Source organism: Metopolophium dirhodum, chromosome 4 (genome assembly GCF_019925205.1).
Source record: "Metopolophium dirhodum isolate CAU chromosome 4, ASM1992520v1, whole genome shotgun sequence".
Lineage (NCBI taxonomy): Eukaryota > Metazoa > Arthropoda > Insecta > Hemiptera > Aphididae > Metopolophium > Metopolophium dirhodum.
Window position 1 is genome coordinate 1357454 of NC_083563.1, and position 18949 is coordinate 1376402.

The 18949-nt window shown below is 33.8% G+C and overlaps 4 protein-coding genes across 4 annotated transcripts; 2 read left to right on the forward strand and 2 right to left on the reverse strand.

Moving 5' to 3' along the window:
- The first annotated feature begins 11930 nt into the window (after positions 1–11930).
- Positions 11931–12826, forward strand: LOC132942703 (uncharacterized). Its single transcript, XM_061011322.1, has 3 exons — positions 11931–12111; positions 12165–12485; positions 12582–12826. Exons 1-3 carry the CDS (start codon positions 12021–12023, stop codon positions 12824–12826), a joined length of 657 nt encoding a protein of 218 aa, XP_060867305.1. The 5' UTR covers positions 11931–12020.
- Positions 12827–14018: 1192 nt separating this feature from the next.
- LOC132942706 (uncharacterized) lies at positions 14019–14764 on the forward strand. The gene is made up of 2 exons (XM_061011325.1): positions 14019–14657; positions 14729–14764. Exons 1-2 carry the CDS (start codon positions 14019–14021, stop codon positions 14762–14764), a joined length of 675 nt encoding a protein of 224 aa, XP_060867308.1.
- Positions 14765–15441: 677 nt separating this feature from the next.
- Positions 15442–16212, reverse strand: LOC132943492 (uncharacterized). The gene is made up of 2 exons (XM_061012507.1): positions 15605–16212; positions 15442–15545 (listed from the first exon to the last, which is right to left on the reverse strand). The coding sequence occupies exons 1-2, from the start codon at positions 16208–16210 to the stop codon at positions 15462–15464; spliced, it is 690 nt and encodes a 229-aa protein (XP_060868490.1). The 5' UTR covers positions 16211–16212; the 3' UTR covers positions 15442–15461.
- A 252-nt stretch (positions 16213–16464) lies between these two features.
- LOC132943491 (uncharacterized) lies at positions 16465–17962 on the reverse strand. Its single transcript, XM_061012505.1, has 4 exons — positions 16910–17962; positions 16761–16853; positions 16614–16670; positions 16465–16557 (listed from the first exon to the last, which is right to left on the reverse strand). The coding sequence occupies exons 1-4, from the start codon at positions 17594–17596 to the stop codon at positions 16465–16467; spliced, it is 930 nt and encodes a 309-aa protein (XP_060868488.1). The 5' UTR covers positions 17597–17962.
- Between the last annotated feature and the right edge of the window lie 987 nt (positions 17963–18949).

Below are 18949 nucleotides of genomic sequence, written 5' to 3' on the forward strand. Positions count from 1 at the left end.
GCATCGATTAATACGTGATATTAAAGTATTAATAAATTTTATGGTTTTGTGCGGTACGACAAATGTACCGCTGGTAATTTATTGTGTTGTTTTGACCGAACGTCTTGATCGGAGAATTATGGAAGGGGTCTTGAAGTATATAAGTATGTATACGTGTAAGAATGCGTTCATGATTTTAAAATATACAGTGTTTTACTGGCGCCTCTGATAATTGATTGTGTTGTCTCCACTAAACATCTAATCGGAGAGGTGTTGAATATTATTTATCCGTTGTATGTGTCGCGTGTGTGTAAGATGAGTGCGAATAATATATATATATAGGTACCTAGTGCTATTGGATCACCCCACATTCCATAATATGGACAACCAATAACGTCTAGTTTTTAATTTTAAGTCTAAATATTATATATTACAAATGTATATTATTTTTTGTAAACAACGCATATAAATAATAATCAGGGCTAATGTTTGTATGCAATAAAGAATGGTAAAATATGCATTTTATCTACCAAAATATGCAAAAATATGCATTTAAATTTTTATAAGACAAACATAAAAATATAGTTAAAAAAAAAATATTTATTTGTTGAAATACATCAGTGATTAGCTGTTTGTCTTAATATAATATAATAAAGAAAAAAAAAATAAATTTAGAATTAAAATTTATAATTCACATTCACTACGTGTTACATGCTACGAAGGCATATTTTTTAAAATTTTCCAAAGTGAATGTCAAACTATTCAATCTTTTTTCACATACCTATTGTTGCACCATAGGATTTCATTCATAAAAATAAAATTTATATTTAACAAAAAAACCAAGTTTTCTTTATTTTCTAAAAGGAAAATTTTCTCAGATAAAATTTTTGTAAAGAAAACATCAATCTGAAAAATTATACACCGAATAAATAACTGATATTAATACCTATGTATTAAAGTTTAAAATTGTAATATTATTCATGTTATCGTATGTGAGTGATACAAAAATTGTTAAGTCATTTTTAAGGACATGATTGCGGTTAAAATGTATTTTTTTGGCCATTTTTTATATAATATTTAGGGCATTTAAATCCGCGCCCTAATTAAAATGTATACGGATCAGAAGTTAGTGCAAATGGGAATTGAATATTGTATCTTTCTAAAAATTCCTTAAAAAATAGTTTTCGAAAAAAATATTGAGTGGATAATTTTGTTGGAAGATATTATGTAGGTATATTTAGAAATTAAATAGACCGGCTACAACACTCATACAATATGTTCTCTTCGTTGTCTAGGAAATAATTACTGTAACTTTGTTTATAATATTAAGTTCATTGATTCTGAAAATGTTCGTTGATATATTTTTGATTTCTTAGCAAATTGTTTATATTTTTTCCTAATACGTGGTTTTAAAACAGTCTTAGTAAAAAAATTTAGTTTGGAAATAAGTAATAACTAGAACAATGATCAGCAGAATTAAATGTGGAACGACGATTACAACGGATATCACGAATGTGCTTTTAAATGATTTTTTAAGAAGACCTTCAAGGTAGGTAATCTTTCATATTAATCGAAAAACTAAAAATCAATATGTTAGATTTCCATCGAAGCGATGGGTGCATTGGTTTTGCAATAATAATTATTTTTTTTAAATATATTTTTAGTTTTTTAATAAAATAAATTAAAAACGGATTAATTGTAGACTTAACTTTCGCACCAAAAATGTATATTGGATTTTTCAAGACAAAATAACATTTTCAACATAACTCTTGAGCTATTTATAAATATTTAAAATAATTGACTAATTTTAGTTTTTTCTATTTATATACAAAAACATTTTATTTGTGGAAAAGTTTGAAAATTCAATACCTACAAGGTTCTTATAATTTGTTTATACAACATACAAAAACATTGAAAATACGTTTTATAATAAATTTTTTTAGGTGCTAAAGTATAAGCATCTTAAGTTAATTTTTTTCGAAATTAGGTATTAAAAAAAAAACCATTTTTCATAAGTAGGGACTACTAATACGTTGGAACTTGAAGCTTTTTGTCAATATAAGTATAATATTATTATTAATAATAAGTATATTATTATTATTATAATTATTATTATTTGTTTATTTGTTCATAATTTTGTATAAACCCAATGACATATATTTTATATATTTAGATTAATTTTAAGACAATTATTCAAACGATTCTACGGTACGTTGGAATTGGCTTGAGTTAGTTGAGTAGATATTTCAGCTATTTAAATTGTAAAAAATAATTTCATGATTATGATTATTTGGTATTTGTGATTTTTCTAACATTAGTAAATCTCTTCAAACCCAATTTAAAAAAAAGCAACGACAAAAACAAATATAAACTGATTGTAGTCCCGTGAGCTAGAGCGTGCCATCAGGCGCGTCCCCCGGTTGCGGATTGGGGAAAGTCCTGTAGATATACAGGGTAGCCGCGAAATAAGCCATACCTTCGGGACGGACGAATAAGCGGTCGCGGACAAGCTCACCACCGGGGAAATGATCGACCCCCGGTGTCCCGGTAGATCACACCAGTAGTAAGTGGGTCCATAGAGGCGACACTCCACTCCACACAAACTCCACCGCCACACATACTCCACCCGGACCGCCACACAAACTCCACCCATACCACAGCCACCGCCACTCCACCCGGACCGACCACCACTCCACCTGGACCGACCGCCACTCCACCTGGACCGACCGCCACTCCACCCGTGGCGACAATCACCACCACTCCACCGTCACACACACTCCACCCGGACCGACCACCACCACCACTCCACCATCACACACACTCCATCCGGCCCGACCACCGCCACCCCACCTGGCAGTTCACCACTCCACCCCGGCAGACCGCCACCACCGCCACTCCACCGTCACACACACTCCACCCGGACCGACCCCTCTCCACCCCCGCCATACCACACAGCACAACCCTATCACGCGTTATCACAATACAATTAATATGTGTACGTCAGAAAGTAATTATTTAAAAAATATTCGTGTATAATGATGTACGTATATGATAATATAACGCAAAAATTTGTCCACCGACTGTTTACCTGCAAGGTCGCCGCTAAATGACCACTCCTTTCAGTCTTCACCCTGTTTTTGTATAATGTTTAATATAACGTAAACACACACATACTTTTGTCCGACGACTGTACCCTAACCTACAAGATCACCGCTGAATGACTATTGTTAAATCAAACATTTTAACACACAAGCGTATAACGTGTTACAGTCGTACTGACCTACATAATATTGTTCGTCTTAAAAAATGATCGCATTAGACAAGTGAGTAGAATCGGTAAACACCCTCTACCCTGAGTCTTTTGTAATACTCAGTGCAGACCAAGGACGATACGGTCATTTGATTACATGTGTCAACCTCTACCAGGGATGTTTACCCCTTCCAGGGTAAAAGAGTCTTTTTATAATAATAATCACTAAAGACCCAGGACAAGTCAGTCTGTCAACTTGTACACTACCATTCAGACGTTATATTTTTAAAAATGTTTAAATGCAACGAGTGTTTATCCGTTTTCTCTCGGAAAGATAATTTAACTAGGCATTTAAAGAGTCATAAAAAAAAAAATTCAAATGTTCGGTTTGTGGTGTTTTATTTGTTCGAAATGACAGTCTTAAAAGACACACGAAAAATATGCATGGTAATCTACGAAAACATATGAAAAAAAATCACGGTAAGTACATGGTTATAACTTAAAAATATTTTGTACCCCATCGATCATTTTTAAGGAGTTGTGTTTAGGCAATACGTAGTTATTCAACCTGTATCATTTTTAAGGAGCTTAGAAAAATATTTGTAAACATTTACGTAGTAGTGTTCGGGGTGTATATTTTCTTTTTATTAATATTATTATTATTTTGCTAGATGATAATATAACGTTTGAAGACGATGAATTGTGCACTAATGTCGAAAATAATGAAACAAGTACGAAAAATTATCTATACTTAGTGTCAAATATGATTATAATTATTATTTTCCCAGATACAACGTTTCGAGACGACGAATATTGCGCTAAAGTGATGGATACGTTCGAAAATAATGAAACAAGTATGAAATGTACCTATATTTAGTGTAAAATATTAATATTATTATTCTCCTAGATGATATAATGTTTGAAGACGACGAATTGTGCACTAATGTCGAAAATAATGAAACAAGTACGAAAAATTATCTATACTTAGTGTTAAATATGATTATAATTATTATTTTCCTAGATACAACGTTTCAAGACGACGAATATTGCGCTAAAGTGATGGATAAGTTCGAAAATAATGAAACAAGTATGAAAATCACCTATATGTAGTGTCAAAAATTATTTTATTTATTTTTTTTATTAGATGATATTATAATGTTTGAAGACGACGAATATTGCACTAAAGTGTTGGATAATTTCGAAAAAAGTATGATAAACTATTTATATTTATATTTATATATCAACATATTTTTTTTCTATAGGTAAGCATAAGAATATGATTGAAGTAGCCCCCGATATTTTCGTTGAGAATATACCAGCTGGACCTTCTAATCAAAGTATTTATTTAGTATTTTTATATTAGTGTATATTTTTATATGAGTGCATATTTTTTTTTTAGGTAAACGTATACACATAGACACACCGCTCGGAGCAAAAAAAGCAAAACTAGCATACAACGTTGAAACGCTCATCTTAGAGTCTGACTTGTTGAAAATTAACAATAAGAAAACTAAATTTATAAAAAAGTATAATGCTTATATGATTGATTATAATATCACATTAAAACCTATGTCGGGGGATTTAGATATAGTTAGTTTAAATACGTTATTGGAGGAAGGATTACAAAATATGATTGAAAATATTAAAAAAATTACAAATTTCGCTGATGGTGACATCGTTAATATGCACGCCAACAATCCGAAGTTTTTTACACCAATATCCACTGGCAATATGACGTGTAATGTGTCAGGAGAAAAAATTTTAAATAAAATCAGTGATATATTAACGTCGGATCAATCAGTGAACATCAACGATACGGTGTTCGGTTTTCAAGTTATCATAATGCCTAAAGGTGGAAAACCTAAACCAACCTGGGAGTACTTGGACCTATTTAGCAAAAACAAAAGATGTATAGCACAAATTAAAAATCAGGATGAACTATGTTGCCCCCGTGCTATTATAGTGGGACTATCTTACAAGACCTCGGTTATATTAGGACACAAATTAAACAAATACCAAATAAAAAACCTGCGACTTGGTAAATACGATATTCAAACACGTTTGACAAAAGAACTATGCCAGCAATTAGAAATAAATGACAGCAGGCCGTTTACGTATCGTGACATATCAAAGGTTGAAAAACTACTCAAAATTCAAGTTAAAGTCGTAAACGCAGATAATTGTTGTGAAATCGACTACACAGGAACTGAAAATAGATATAAAGTTTACCTTTTGAAAAAAAATGATCATTTTCATTGTATTTTTTCTATGTCAGCGTTCAGAGAACGTGTATACTACTGCGAGTTATGCGATACGGGGTATAACAATAAAAAGAAGCACGCCTGTAAAAATGGGCAAAAGTGTAGGCTGTGTAACGAAAAATATCACATACAAAACTTTACATGTAAAAAAATTTTTTGTCACGAGTGTAACCGTTATTGTGTTAATAATGAGTGTTTAAGAAAACATAAAAACGTTTGTGATAAAGAATATAAATGTAACAGTTGTAATTTTGTCGTACAGAGGAATGACCGCACGCACATCAGTGTTTGCGGTTATGGACAATGTCATAATTGCAAGCAAGAAAACATTCGAATTAGTGACCATAAATGTTATATGCAACGGAGAACCGGTAAAGGAGGATATTGTGTAGAATCATGTATCTGTAACGAAAAATCAACAGAAAAACTGTACGTTTTCGACAAATTATGTATTTTTTGACTATGAAGCTCAGCAAAATACCGGTACGCACATACCAAATATGGTTATTGCTCACGATTTTGAAGGCCGAAAATATGTATTTTCTACAGACGACGCTGGTTCGGCCAATGATAAATTTTGTAAATGGGCGCTGAGCAAAGTAATGAAAGGAACAACTTACATAGCACATAATTCGAAAGCGTACGACACCTATTTCATTATACAGTACATTTTAAAAAATATGCCGACCGTCAAGTACGAAGTAATTCGTAACGGGACCAAAATTATGATGCTCGAAATAAAATATGGGGGCTTAAACATTAAATTCATAGATAGTCATAATTTTATACAGTCAAAATTATCTGAATTTCCGAAAACGTTTGGACTTAAAGAAGCAAAAAAAGGGTACTTTCCACATTTTTTTAATACGCCGGAAAATCAAAGATATGTAGGACCTTTGCCGGACAAAACGCATTACGGTTATAATTCTATGACGACGAAACACCGTGCAGTATTTATAAATTGGCACGACGAATTGATAAATAAGAATTATGTATTCGATTTCCAATCGGAGTTGGAAGAATATTGCAATTCGGATGTCGACATATTACGAAGAGGGTGTTTGGAGCTGAGAAAACAATTTTTGGACGTGTGTAATATTGATCCTTTTAAATATATAACGATCGCTAGTGTTTGTATGGCCATTTATCGACAGAGCGACTTGTCCGGTGGTACTATAGCAGTCGTTCAAAATGTTAAAAAAGACAATTTTTCAGACGATTCGATAAAGTGGCTGAAAAGCAAAATATTGAACGAAAATAAAAATATAAAACACGCGTTAAACGGTGGAGAAGTTACTATATGTGGTGCTAGAGTAGACGGTTACGACGAGACAGAGAAAAAAGTATACCAGTATCATGGCTGTTTCTGGCACGGTTGTCCGGAGTGTTTTAATCCTAACGATATTAACCCCGTTAATAATAACACTATGACTGATTTATACAATGATACGATAAGACGGACAATTAATTTGAAACAAAAAGGGTACCAAGTTGAAGAGATGTGGAGTTGTAAATGGAAAAAGTACAAAAATTACAAACAAATGATGCAGTATCAAAATGATGTAATTGAACCACTAAACCCTAGAGATGCATTTTTCGGAGGAAGGACCAATGCCACAAAATTAATGGTTAAAAATAAAAAAATTAAATACATTGATGTGTGTAGTTTATACCCAACAGTAATGTACTATGACAATTACCCCGTAGGTCATCCTAAACAATTTCTTAATCCATCAATAAAAAAATACTCGGAATCAAATTGGTATGGTTTCATCAAATGCAAAATACTACCGCCGACCGATTTATATCATCCCGTACTTCCGGTGAAAACTAATAAATTAATATTTACACTTTGTAAACAATGCCAGCTAGATAAAATTAGACAATGTACACACAACGATGAGCAGAAAGCACTTATAGGAACTTGGACAACGGACGAAGTACAAAAAGCTTTAGAAAAAGGATATAAAATCATGAAAATTTATGAAGTGCAACATTTTGAAAAAAAATCCAACACATTATTTAAGGAGTATATTAAGCGATTTTTAAAAATTAAGTTAGAAACAAGCTCGTGGAAAAATGACTATCGGACGGTTAATGATTATATTTCAGCAGTAAAAAATGCAGTAGGAATCGATATGGACATTGAAAATATAAAAGAAAATCCTGGATTAAGAGCACTTGCTAAAATATGTCTAAATTCGTTTTGGGGTAAGTTTGGACAAAGGCCTAATCAGACGAAAACCGAAATAATATCAAAACCGGACAGGTGGTACCAAGTATTGCTGGACAGTAAATTGGAAACTGAAAACATAGTTTTTTTGACTGACGATTTAGTGGAAGTGTCGTATAAAAAAATTAACGAATACGTCGGGCACGAATATAATACTAATATATACGTAGCTGCATTCACAACATCGAATGCTAGATTAAGATTATATACCATGTTAGATAATCTCGGCGAGAAAGTCGTATATTACGATACAGATAGTGTGTTTTATATTTACGATGATGTCGAAGTGAAGACGGGGTGTATGCTAGGTGAGTGGACGGATGAATTAGGACCAGGTATACATATAACCGACTGGGTATCTACAGGCCCTAAAAGTATAGCGCACACTGATATTGAAAATCGAACAACGACAAAAATAAAAGGATTCACTCTTAGTTTCGAAAATATTCAAAAATTAAATATGGACAGTATGAAAAAAATAATGAACGATGAAATAAGGGACATAAAACTGCGATTTCAACAAATAATACGAAATTCAAAAACTAAGGAATTAGCGACAATAATAACAGCAAAGACGTTTAAAATGGAATACGATAAACGTATGGTTATGTATTCGACCGGTGACGTAATAGAAACGTTACCATGGGGGTACTTGTAAAACTAAATATTATTGTATATATCTGTGATTTTTTTTAAATTATACCTTATAAATAAACCAATGTTTAAATATTATTGTATATATCTGTGATTTTTTTAAATTATACCTTATAAATTAACCAATGTTTAAATATTATTGTATATATCTGTGATTTTTTTTAAATTATACATTATAAATAAACCAATGTTTAAATATTATTGTATATATCTGTGATTTTTTAAATTATACCTTATAAATTAACCAATGTTTAAATATTATTGTATATATCTGTGATTTTTTTTAAATTATACCTTATAAATAAACCAATGTTCAAATATTATTGTATATATTATCTGTGATTTTTTTTTTTAAATTAAACCTTCTTAAACATAGGAAAAAATAAATAAACCAATGTTCAAATATTATTATTATTGTTTATTAAATAAAAAAAATATTGTTATAATCTTAAACATTATCAAGATACCATTTTTTTAATGCAAATACTTTATACGATGTACATTGTTTTGGACTAAACTCCATATGAAAAATACAACATGGTAGTGTTTCTTCGTTCAATTCACGAAGCCGAGGACAATTTTCCCAGTTTTCCATGTCAAAGACGGTGGCGTGCGGCATAAACTCGTTGATAATCCGTTGTTTGTGCAAACCTTTGACGTAAATTCTACTGAATTTGAACGAATCAAATATTTTTTGTATCTCTGTATACTCCACATCTCCGTATTCCAATGATAAACCGTGATACAAACGTTGTAACCAACTGTTTACACTCCTACTTTTTGCGTCTTGTGTCAAAGAAGTGTGTTTAAAGATCCAGTGTTGAGTTGCGAAAGTTTCCGTGTCTAAAATAGACATCTCTTTAATCACGTATTTGATGTGGACTCCGCGAAGACAATGAATATCCAAAATGGCCGAAGACATTATAGTTTGTTTATAATATCGACAGCCTTGATTATTTTTTTCAACTGTTCTGTGATATCTTGTAATGGTTTTTCAAGTTTACTTACACGCTCAGCTATATCTGAACACGTTATTTGTAACGTTTCCGTTTGTTCTTCTTGTATTTGAATGGATTTTTGATTTTCTTCGAGTAAACGCTCAAATTTAACCAATTTGGACGAATACGATTTGAGCGAATGTTCAAGATTTGAAATAAATTTTTTTGTTTCACTATCCCGAGAACTACCAAACACGTTCATGTCTGTAGAGCGACTGAAATTATTTTTTAACATCACGGGTATAAATCCAGCTATTGTGCGTATTGTCAAAGCCCACCCATTTTACCAATATCTGTTTCCCCTTCCTACGAATTATTTTCTCTATTAAAAAATCGTTTGGATAATTTGTTTTTAATATTTCTTCAGAGTAAAAACAACCAGCGATCGGTTTTCCATTATAATCTTGTAATTGATATGTAACGGGTAACGTTTTATTAATTTTTATAATTTTAAATATTTCCGTGGACCAGTTCGGTAAATATCCTTTTGTAAATACGCCTTTATATGTACTAACGCGAACATAATCGCCAACGTTGAATTTAATTTTTACGTTAATAATTTTGCGCTGTTTTAATTCCACTGAGGAAGGATTTGCATCGGCCTGTATTGGTGTCATAGATATTGTTCTGTGTTTTGAATTATTGTATTCATCAACCAACTTTGGTAAAATAGAAACCCATTCGTGTGAGCCTCGTGCAGTGAATTCCCTATACATTTTTCCCTTAAGAGTTTTGTTGAAGCGTTCTACGATACACCCTTTCGTTGTACTATACGTAGAATATTTGTGTATATTATGTTTCTCCATCAACGCATCGAATGTTGCATTGTAAAATTCTTTGCCGTTATCTACCTGTAATAGTTTTGGTGAGCGCTTGAGTAGTATTTTTGACATTGCATTTGAAACTTCTTTAGCCGATTTACACTTTAAAGGTTTAGAAAATGCTAGCTTCGTGTAACAATCTATGACCGTTAGAAAATATTTATAACCTTTATTTATTTTTTAATATGGTATCATTTCAACCAAATCGGCCTGCCATAGATCGTTTTTACCATACACATTAACTCTTCGCCTCGTATAATTTTTTCTGGCCGGTTTGTGTAGTTCGATTGCTATATCGCGTTTAGACATTTGGAATACGTTTTATTAAGCCTGCTTCAAGCAATTCTTCGTAAATTGAAAGTATTTCGTTGGAAACGCCTGTATTACCAGCAGTTTGAGAGGCCAAAAGTAACCGTAAGCGACTAACCAACTCGTTAGGGTCGTTCCAATAAACTAAATTATGCTTTTGCAGTTTTACAGATATACCACTACCGGATGCGAACAATGGCTTGATTATATCAGTGAATTTATTTCCACCTTTTTTAATTTTTTTCTCGTCTAATGTTAAATGTGCTGATGTTTGAATTAATATAGTTTTATATGTGTTCAAATCGTCTGCGGTGTATGATTTCGGGATTTTCGAAAATATCAAACTGCTAAGACCTCGCGTTAGCGGGTATGAAGTATCTTCGATAGTCAACGTCTTGTCAGTAAGTTTAATTTCTTTTTTACCTAAATGTATAGCACCGTTTGATTGTGCTTTAGGCCCATACTTATTGTCTCTATTGGAAGAATCTAAAAAGTCTAATAAAATTTCAGAATCTAAAGTGTCTCCTGTTTCGTTTATAGTTTTTGAATCGAGTTCTGCGATTTGAGGTTGAAATGTTGGTGGTTTATTTCGCTTAATTTCTTTCAATGGTTCGATAATCGGGTATAATGTTTCTGATACCAATGAATGAATATCGGCTTTACCGTGTTTTAATGCTGTATACTTGCGTTTAATGTTTTCTTTGGCTTTAATCAATTCTCCGAGTACTTCACCATTACCAGCCATGTTTGCAAATGACGAAGTTTTATAAAAACGTTGGTTTATATAACGACAAATGTGTCGAACCCGTGACGATATCGACCGTCGTCGCGTTCGCAGTCTTTATTAATTACGATAAACTCAAATCTCCCTTTACGCCAACATGTCGTACAAAAGTCTTTAAACTCAGTATACGTCATATCGCCAGAGCAATGCTCCATGTAAACATGTTTTAAATTAGTTTCATCTTGTTTAAATAATACAATAAAATTAGCGTTGTCACGCAAAAGTTGTTTAGGTACTTTTGAATAGCTCTGAGCCAGGTAGCAAATATCCACTAAATTATGTCGACCTCTGGAAAAGTATGTTCTAGCGATTTTTTGGTTTTCTGAAATAATATCGTCGAAAATAAACACAGAGTTTGGTAAGGCTTTCTCGGGTTCAATAACTTGTTCGTTTTCGTAGAACGTAAATAATTGTACTCCATCAATTCCTGATAAAATATCACTCAACATTTTATATTTCGGTTGATCCAATGTTTTAGAATATATGTAAACGTTATGAAATCTTATTCCGTTTATATTGGTTAGTAAAGCGAAAATTAAATTGGTTTTTCCGCAGCCAGAAGGACCGACAATAAGCGCTCGTATCGTATTGGGGAGAAGCGTTCCATGTCTATAGTTCTGAATCGATGTAGGTGGGTCCACGTTTTCAACTGCAAGTTTTAGTTTTTGTTCAATTAATTTCATTTTTATATATAAATATCTTTGTTGCAATGAGAATGTAATCAGTACACAATGTCACTCGTACGAAGAAACAACAAGAATAAGGGAGGAGGCCTCATCAACACGCTTATAAACAAATTACCACTCGAGATTCACGTGCCCGGTAAGTGTTGGTGATTATTTTAAATTCATTTAAACTATGATGTATCTGTGTAGGTTATCAATATTGTGGACCGGGAACAAATTTGAAAAAACGTTTAGCTCACGGAGATAAAGGAATCAACCCCTTGGACTCGGCGTGTAGAGATCACGATATTGCGTACGATCGTAGTAACTCTATCACAGATCGTAACGAGGCCGACTATATATTAGAGCAGCGAGCCTGGGATAGGTTCAAGGCAAAAGATTCTAGTCTAAAAGAAAAAGCAGTGGCTTGGGGCGTGACAACAGCCATGAAAGCAAAACGTAAAATCGGAGCTGGATGTGGGTTTAAAGCGGCCGTCAAAGCAGTTAAAAACGCTATAAAGAAAAATATAGGTGAAAAAAACCTGATGAAATTAAGTAAAAAATGTGTAGCCGTCGCACGAAAAACATTCAAAAATAAAAAGACAAAAGTTCCTAGAATAATAACAGTTCCGAAAAAAGGCGGCGTGTTGCCACTTATTCCGATTTTTGCTGGTTTATCGGCCTTGGGAGCTCTAACTGGCGGCGTTTCCAACGTAGTTAAGCTGGCCAATGAATTTAAAAGAAACACACCGACGCATTTGGGCGGTGGGTTATATCTCGCTCCGTATAAGGGCAACTCGTACAAAATCGGTTCGGGTCTATATCTCGCCCCATATAAAAGAGGTGGAGGCAAAAAAGCGAAAAAAAACTAATATCTACGTTACCCAGAAGAGCACTGTACGATTACGAACTTATAAAAATAGCCCGCTTAATGAAAATACCTCATTTCATCGGCGTGTTTACTAGAGACAGGTTATCTGAACGTCCCAAACGAATAGAATCAGCGATTGTTAACTTGGATTCGGAAAGCGGTACAGGCACTCACTGGGTAGCGTATAAAAAAATCGGAAATCAAGTCTATTATTACGACAGTTTTGGAAATTTACAACCTCCATTAGAAGTACAAAAATATTTTCACGGCTGTGACATTAATTTCAATTATAACAGAGATCAGAAATATAATACTACAAACTGCGGACACTTGTGTTTAAAATTCTTATCATGTACACGTTGACGTTAAACGGGAACTCGAGCGAATTGTCATGCGATATTTTTCCACCACTAGAAGTAGAAAACACAGCACAAATATGTCTTTTGAGCTTACAGACAAATAATTCGATACCAAACATCGAACCCGGTTGCAATACTATCGGTTTCCGAAATATCATCGGTCAAAATGATTACGTTATCATACCTACGGGGTCGTATGAGTTTGATAATTTAGAGTCTTTTATACAAAAAAATGTGCCCGAATATGTCGATTGGTTTGAATTAAAAGCAAACAATACCACATTAAAGTGTACGCTCTCGTGTAGTCATGATGTGGACTTGGGCGTCGAGAATAGCATAGCGAAATTGTTGGGTTTCGGAAATGTTGTATACACCACGGGTCTTAATCATGAATCTGAAAGTACGGTCAAAATAATGAAAATCAATAGTATAAAAGTAGAGTGCAACTTGATTACTGGTTCATTTTGTGACGGAGCACCGAGCCAGATCATACACGAACTCTATCCATCTGTTCCACCAGGCTATAAAATCGTCGAGGTACCTAGACATCCAGTTTTTTATGGTCTCAACACGACTTCAATATCTAGAGTAAATATCGTATTAAAAGATCAGAACGATTGTCTAATAAATCTACGCGGCGAACCAATTACGATTCGCTTGCAAATAACGCGTGGGTATGGCACTCAAATTTAACATCAATATAAAAAGAGCTACAATCAAAAAACCCCTCAGTATTGTATCTACAGTCAAGAAGTCAACATCCAAACCGAAAAAACCCGAAACCAAACTCACGAAAAATAATTTAAATTTTCTTCGTTCCTTGAAAATTTAATCATGGATGACTCGTATTTAGACGTAGCAGCCGGCTATGTCGACGAGTGTAAAATAACACAAAAGAATTATCATTCGTTCACCCCATATTCAAACATGTCTTTTTCTAATAACGATGAAATTAGGATAAGTGTTTTAAACATGGATTCTTACACTTTTCCATGTGAGAGTTATCTGTACATCGAGGGAAAAATAAATAAACCTACCGATGCTGTTGGAGACGTTAGTTTTTCGAATAATGGATTGGCGTTTTTATTCTCCGAAATGCGATACGAGATAAACGGAGTAGAAGTACAGAAAATAAAATCACCCGGAATTTCGTCTTGTTTGAAAGGTTACTGTTCATATACTCCAAACGACTTGAACGCGCTGGAAAATGCGGCTTGGGGGTCGTCGTTGGGTAGTAACGATAATAATAAAAATTTCATGGCCAACAATGTGTTTACCGGCTGCGTTCCACTGAAACATCTATTTGGATTTTTTGAAGATTACAAAAAAATATTACTTAATTGTAATCAACAATTGATTTTGAATCGCTCGTCAACCGATTTCGACACATTACACGTTACTGATAACTCTGAGAAAAATAAAAAAATTACAGTCGAACTGACTAAGATATTATGGAAGATGCCTATTATCAAAGTTAGTGATAAAGAAAAGTTAAGACTGTTAAAAATAATGGATTCTCGTAAAACGTTATCGTGCGCGTTCAGAACCTGGGATCTCTGCGAATATCCAGTGCTACCTAAAAATACTTCACATTCGTGGACTGTAAAGTCTAGCAATTTACTCGAAAAACCTAGATTTGTATTGATAGGATTTCAAACGGATCGAAAAAATAATATAACACTCGATGCCGGTCGATTTGACCACTGTAGGTTGAAAAATCTTAAGGTATACTTAAATTCTGAAGCGTATCCGTACGAAGATTTCCGAGCAGACTTTCAAAACAAACAAACTTCGATACTGTATAAAGCTTACACAGATTTTCAAAAATCTTACTACGAAAGAGACTACTGCGAGCCGTTATTGTCAAAACATATTTATCAAAACCATGTACCAATCGTCGTTGTCGATCTATCGCATCAAAACGACAATGTGAAGTCGTCAACCGTGGACCTACGTATTGAATTTGAGACTGATATTACCATACCTGAAAAGACTGCAGCCTATTGTCTCATCTTACACGACCAAATTATAACTTATAATCCATTTAATGGTGATGTAAGAAAATTGTAAATAGTTTGTAAAATAAAAATACTTTTTTTTAAATTTCATGTTTTTTCTTTTTATTATATAATAAAATGTCATATTACAATAAAATATTACATTATGTTTTAATACAAAAATAATGATATAATAAAAAAAAAATAAAAAAAAAACAATATTGTAAATATAAAGTTTTATAAATTATTGTCAACAATATGAAAATTACATAATAAAATATTATAGATGAAAACTTAATCTGCGGATTGCTTTTGCCCTTTTACGTGCTAGGAATGCCCTCGTCGTCAGCCTGTTGACTTCAGGCTAAAAAAAAAATTGTTTTCTTTAGTATAAAATAATATGTAAAAATAAAATTGTATTACCTTAGTTTCGATCGAAGAAGATAACCAACCCCTTGCCAATTGTTTGACTGCTTTAATCTTCAAATCTGCTATTAAACAAAGACCAGCGAACGGAAGTTGTTCTTTCAATTCTTGGACATCGATACGGGTCAAATAATCTTCAACATCGTTTATTTTTGTATCTTTGGGTAACGGCATTTCCTTTCCAAGATACATTGCAATTTTACTTGCCTGATTTAATGCAGTAGACCGTGTGTATACATTTTTCATCTGAATGACTTCTTCAATGGCATCACTTAATTGCAAGATCCTTGAAACATTCTCTTTAGTTAATTGCACATCTTGATCCTGTTGCAAACACTTTATTGAGAGAACGTTGTCACCGTTGTATTCTTCTATTGATATCAATTTAAACTCCTCCAACAGTAAATGAGATGGTAGTAAAAAATTTATGTTGTTAAGAGCTATATTTAGAGATTTATATAATTCAACACTCATTTTAACACACTGCAAGTTATTTGAGACGCATATAACGCAATTTAACAAAAAATCAGGATCTAATCCTATATTTATAAAAATATTGCTATCAACAAAAAATGTAGTACAATCGATCAGATTATTAGCCATTTTTGTTATGTACGTTCACGACTGTCTCGAGATAAGTTAGTAATAAGGCACACGCGACTCGTTTGACGGAAGACTCACGACTGTCTTGTAGTGTGATACCGGGGCGCTAATACCGTTAGTATTAATGGGGTGGGTGTCTTTAGATAGGTGAATCTCAAGGTGGTCCCGCCCCTTTTATGGGCGGGAGTAAAAACATATATGATTTAGAGAAAAAAGATTTTTTTATTTTTTAAATATTATACAAATTGTATATATCAAAACAAATATTGAGAAAAACAATTGTTTTCGTCTGCTATATTGTCGGCTTCTATTGGAGTCATCGTTGAATCATATGTCTCGAAAAAATCCTAAAAAATTAATACAATTATATTCAAGGTTTCAAATGATTATATACTTTCTTTACTTTTAAATTTTTTGTTTCGTCTCTGGCTGGGGCGGGTCCATCGTATTCATCGTTCACCTGATTATAAAGTATATTTATTATTATTATTATTATTATTATTATTATTATTATTATTATTATTATTATTATTATTATTTATAAGATTACCGTCTTCTTTGACTGTTTGCATGGCCGAGACATACAACTCTGAGTAAACGGAGGCGAGAAGAAATCTTCCGGACCGTAATTTTCTTCGACACCCTAATTAAATAGATATTTTAGTATAATTAAAATAAATAAAAATCACGCATTCATACTTTTAATGATTTATTAAGTTTCTCCATCCATCCGATTGCTAGTTGGTCAGTTGCAAGCAGTTTTATCTGATTTATAAAACTATATTTGTTCTTCGGTACATGTTTAGATATTAATTCAATTTGAATTCCTTTGATTATTGCTACAAATTCTTCGAGTGTCGCGTCTTTTTCAATATTATAATCATTTTTAAAATATTCCGTTATCTGATCAAGTTGTAATAGAATCATTGGCCGTACGACCATCGTTTTTCTGCTTACGGTTTCGAAAATAGTCCACTCCATGTTTTGAATTGCCATTAGTTCTTTCGGACTTAATAAAATTCTACATCCATGTTCAACTTTTGATTCTATCACCAACATACACTCCCCTCTATATATCATAGACGTAAGCAAAACAAATTCGTTCTCCAGAAAAATAAATCTTTTGTATTTTACTGTAGTATCCAGTATATGTGATAGAATATGCCCCATCAATGAATATATACGTTTCAAAAAGTCCACGGAAATGTTTACAAAACGCGACGGAGTAATTATACGTACAGAGACATTGAACTCATGTGTAGGATCGATGCCGACTTGTAAAAACTTGCGGTTTACAAAATCGATTGTGTAGTTGGTACAGTCGATGAGTTCGGCCGGTGGTTCAGGCGCAATATATTTGTATACCCGTTCACTGCTTGAAGCCATTTTTATACACTGTGTTACAACTTGTCACTATGAAAGGAAAACTGCGACTGAAGATTGCGCGTGTTTCAGTCGGGGTTACAGCTATACGGGGTAGGGTGGTCTGCCGAGGTAGTGGGGGGGTGGACAGCCGAACATTATACACGAATATTTTTTAAATAATTACTTTCTGACGTACACATATTAATTGTATTGTGATAACGCGTGATAGAGTTGTGCTGTGTGGTATGGCGGGGGTGGAGAGGGGTTGGTCCGGGTGGAGTGTGTGTGACGGTGGAGTGGCGGTGGTGGCGGTCTGCCGGGGTGGAGTGGTGAACTGCCAGGTGGGGTGGTGGTGGTCGGGCCGGGTGGAGTGTGTGTGATGGTGGAGTGGTGGTGGTGGTCGGTCCGGGCGGAGTGTGTGTGTGTGACGGTGGAGTGGTGGTGATTGTCGCCACGGGTGGAGTGGCGGTCGTTACGGGTGGAGTGGTGGTGGTGGTCGCCCCGGGTGGAGTGGCGGTGGCGGTGGTATGGGTGGAGTTTGTGTGGCGGTCCGGGTGGAGTATGTGTGGCGGTGCAGTTTGTGTGGAGTGGAGTGTCGCCTCTATGGACCCACTTACTACTCACACCGGAAGACAGACATTCGACGCTGGCATCGTCGGTAGAGACCAAGTCTACCTGAAGACAACAGTGAAGTACACAAATCAAACAGAGTTACCTCTTAAGGAGTGCAGGAGACGAGGGCTGGAGAGGCTCTCCCCAAGAGTCGTTATCGATCGGCTAGGTCCCAGGAGCAAAGGTGGTCATGCCAGGCCTCTGCTCCTGGTCAAGAAATTGTCTAGTTTAGCGACAGAAGACGACACGCCCATAGTGGGCAGTACTGGGCACTCAAAAATATACATCAGAGGTAAAGATAAGTAATAAAGTATGCAAGTATAAACATTTTACTTAATACTTGAGAGGGAATATCTAATGATGGTATACAATGATTTTCCTTAAACACGTGCAGCGCACACGGGCCCCGAGGCTTATTGTAAGGGCCCACCGCCTACAGTTATATCATAATATTATATTTGATACAACTTCATACAAGTTTATATTTTTAGTTATTTCATATGAGCTTTTCATCTTTGTTTGCAATTATTAAATTTTAGTTTCTATATTATTAGTTATTACGTTAATCATTATTGTATTTTAAAATGTATCTATAGGTAAATATTTTTCTACCTACTATTAGTCATGTTTTATTTAACTTTTTCTTAATCTTAATATTTATATTTTCTACTAATTATTATCTTAGTTTTTAGATTTTCAACTTTTTTGCAATTTTTTAGTTTTAGCTGCTAGCATATAGTATTAATTATTAGCAGATTATAT

What these genes read in the sequence shown, in the direction of transcription:
- LOC132942703 (XM_061011322.1), top strand. Translation starts at nt 12,021, where the DNA reads ATGTCACTCGTACGAAGAAACAACAAGAATAAGGGAGGAGGCCTCATC. An exon ending in ACTCGAGATTCACGTGCCCG is followed by an intron (nt 12,112 to 12,164) that starts GTAAGTGTTGGT and finishes GTATCTGTGTAG; the next exon opens with GTTATCAATATTGTGGACCG. An exon ending in CGCTATAAAGAAAAATATAG is followed by an intron (nt 12,486 to 12,581) that starts GTGAAAAAAACC and finishes GAATAATAACAG; the next exon opens with TTCCGAAAAAAGGCGGCGTG.
- LOC132942706 (XM_061011325.1), top strand. Translation starts at nt 14,019, where the DNA reads ATGGATGACTCGTATTTAGACGTAGCAGCCGGCTATGTCGACGAGTGT. An exon ending in GGAAGATGCCTATTATCAAA is followed by an intron (nt 14,658 to 14,728) that starts GTTAGTGATAAA and finishes GTGCGCGTTCAG; the next exon opens with AACCTGGGATCTCTGCGAAT.
- LOC132943492 (XM_061012507.1), bottom strand. Translation starts at nt 16,210, where the DNA reads ATGGCTAATAATCTGATCGATTGTACTACATTTTTTGTTGATAGCAAT. An exon ending in CTTCTTCGATCGAAACTAAG is followed by an intron (nt 15,546 to 15,604) that starts GTAATACAATTT and finishes TTTTTTTTTTAG; the next exon opens with CCTGAAGTCAACAGGCTGAC.
- LOC132943491 (XM_061012505.1), bottom strand. Translation starts at nt 17,596, where the DNA reads ATGGCTTCAAGCAGTGAACGGGTATACAAATATATTGCGCCTGAACCA. An exon ending in GCAAACAGTCAAAGAAGACG is followed by an intron (nt 16,671 to 16,760) that starts GTAATCTTATAA and finishes CTTTATAATCAG; the next exon opens with GTGAACGATGAATACGATGG. An exon ending in ACGAAACAAAAAATTTAAAA is followed by an intron (nt 16,558 to 16,613) that starts GTAAAGAAAGTA and finishes TTAATTTTTTAG; the next exon opens with GATTTTTTCGAGACATATGA.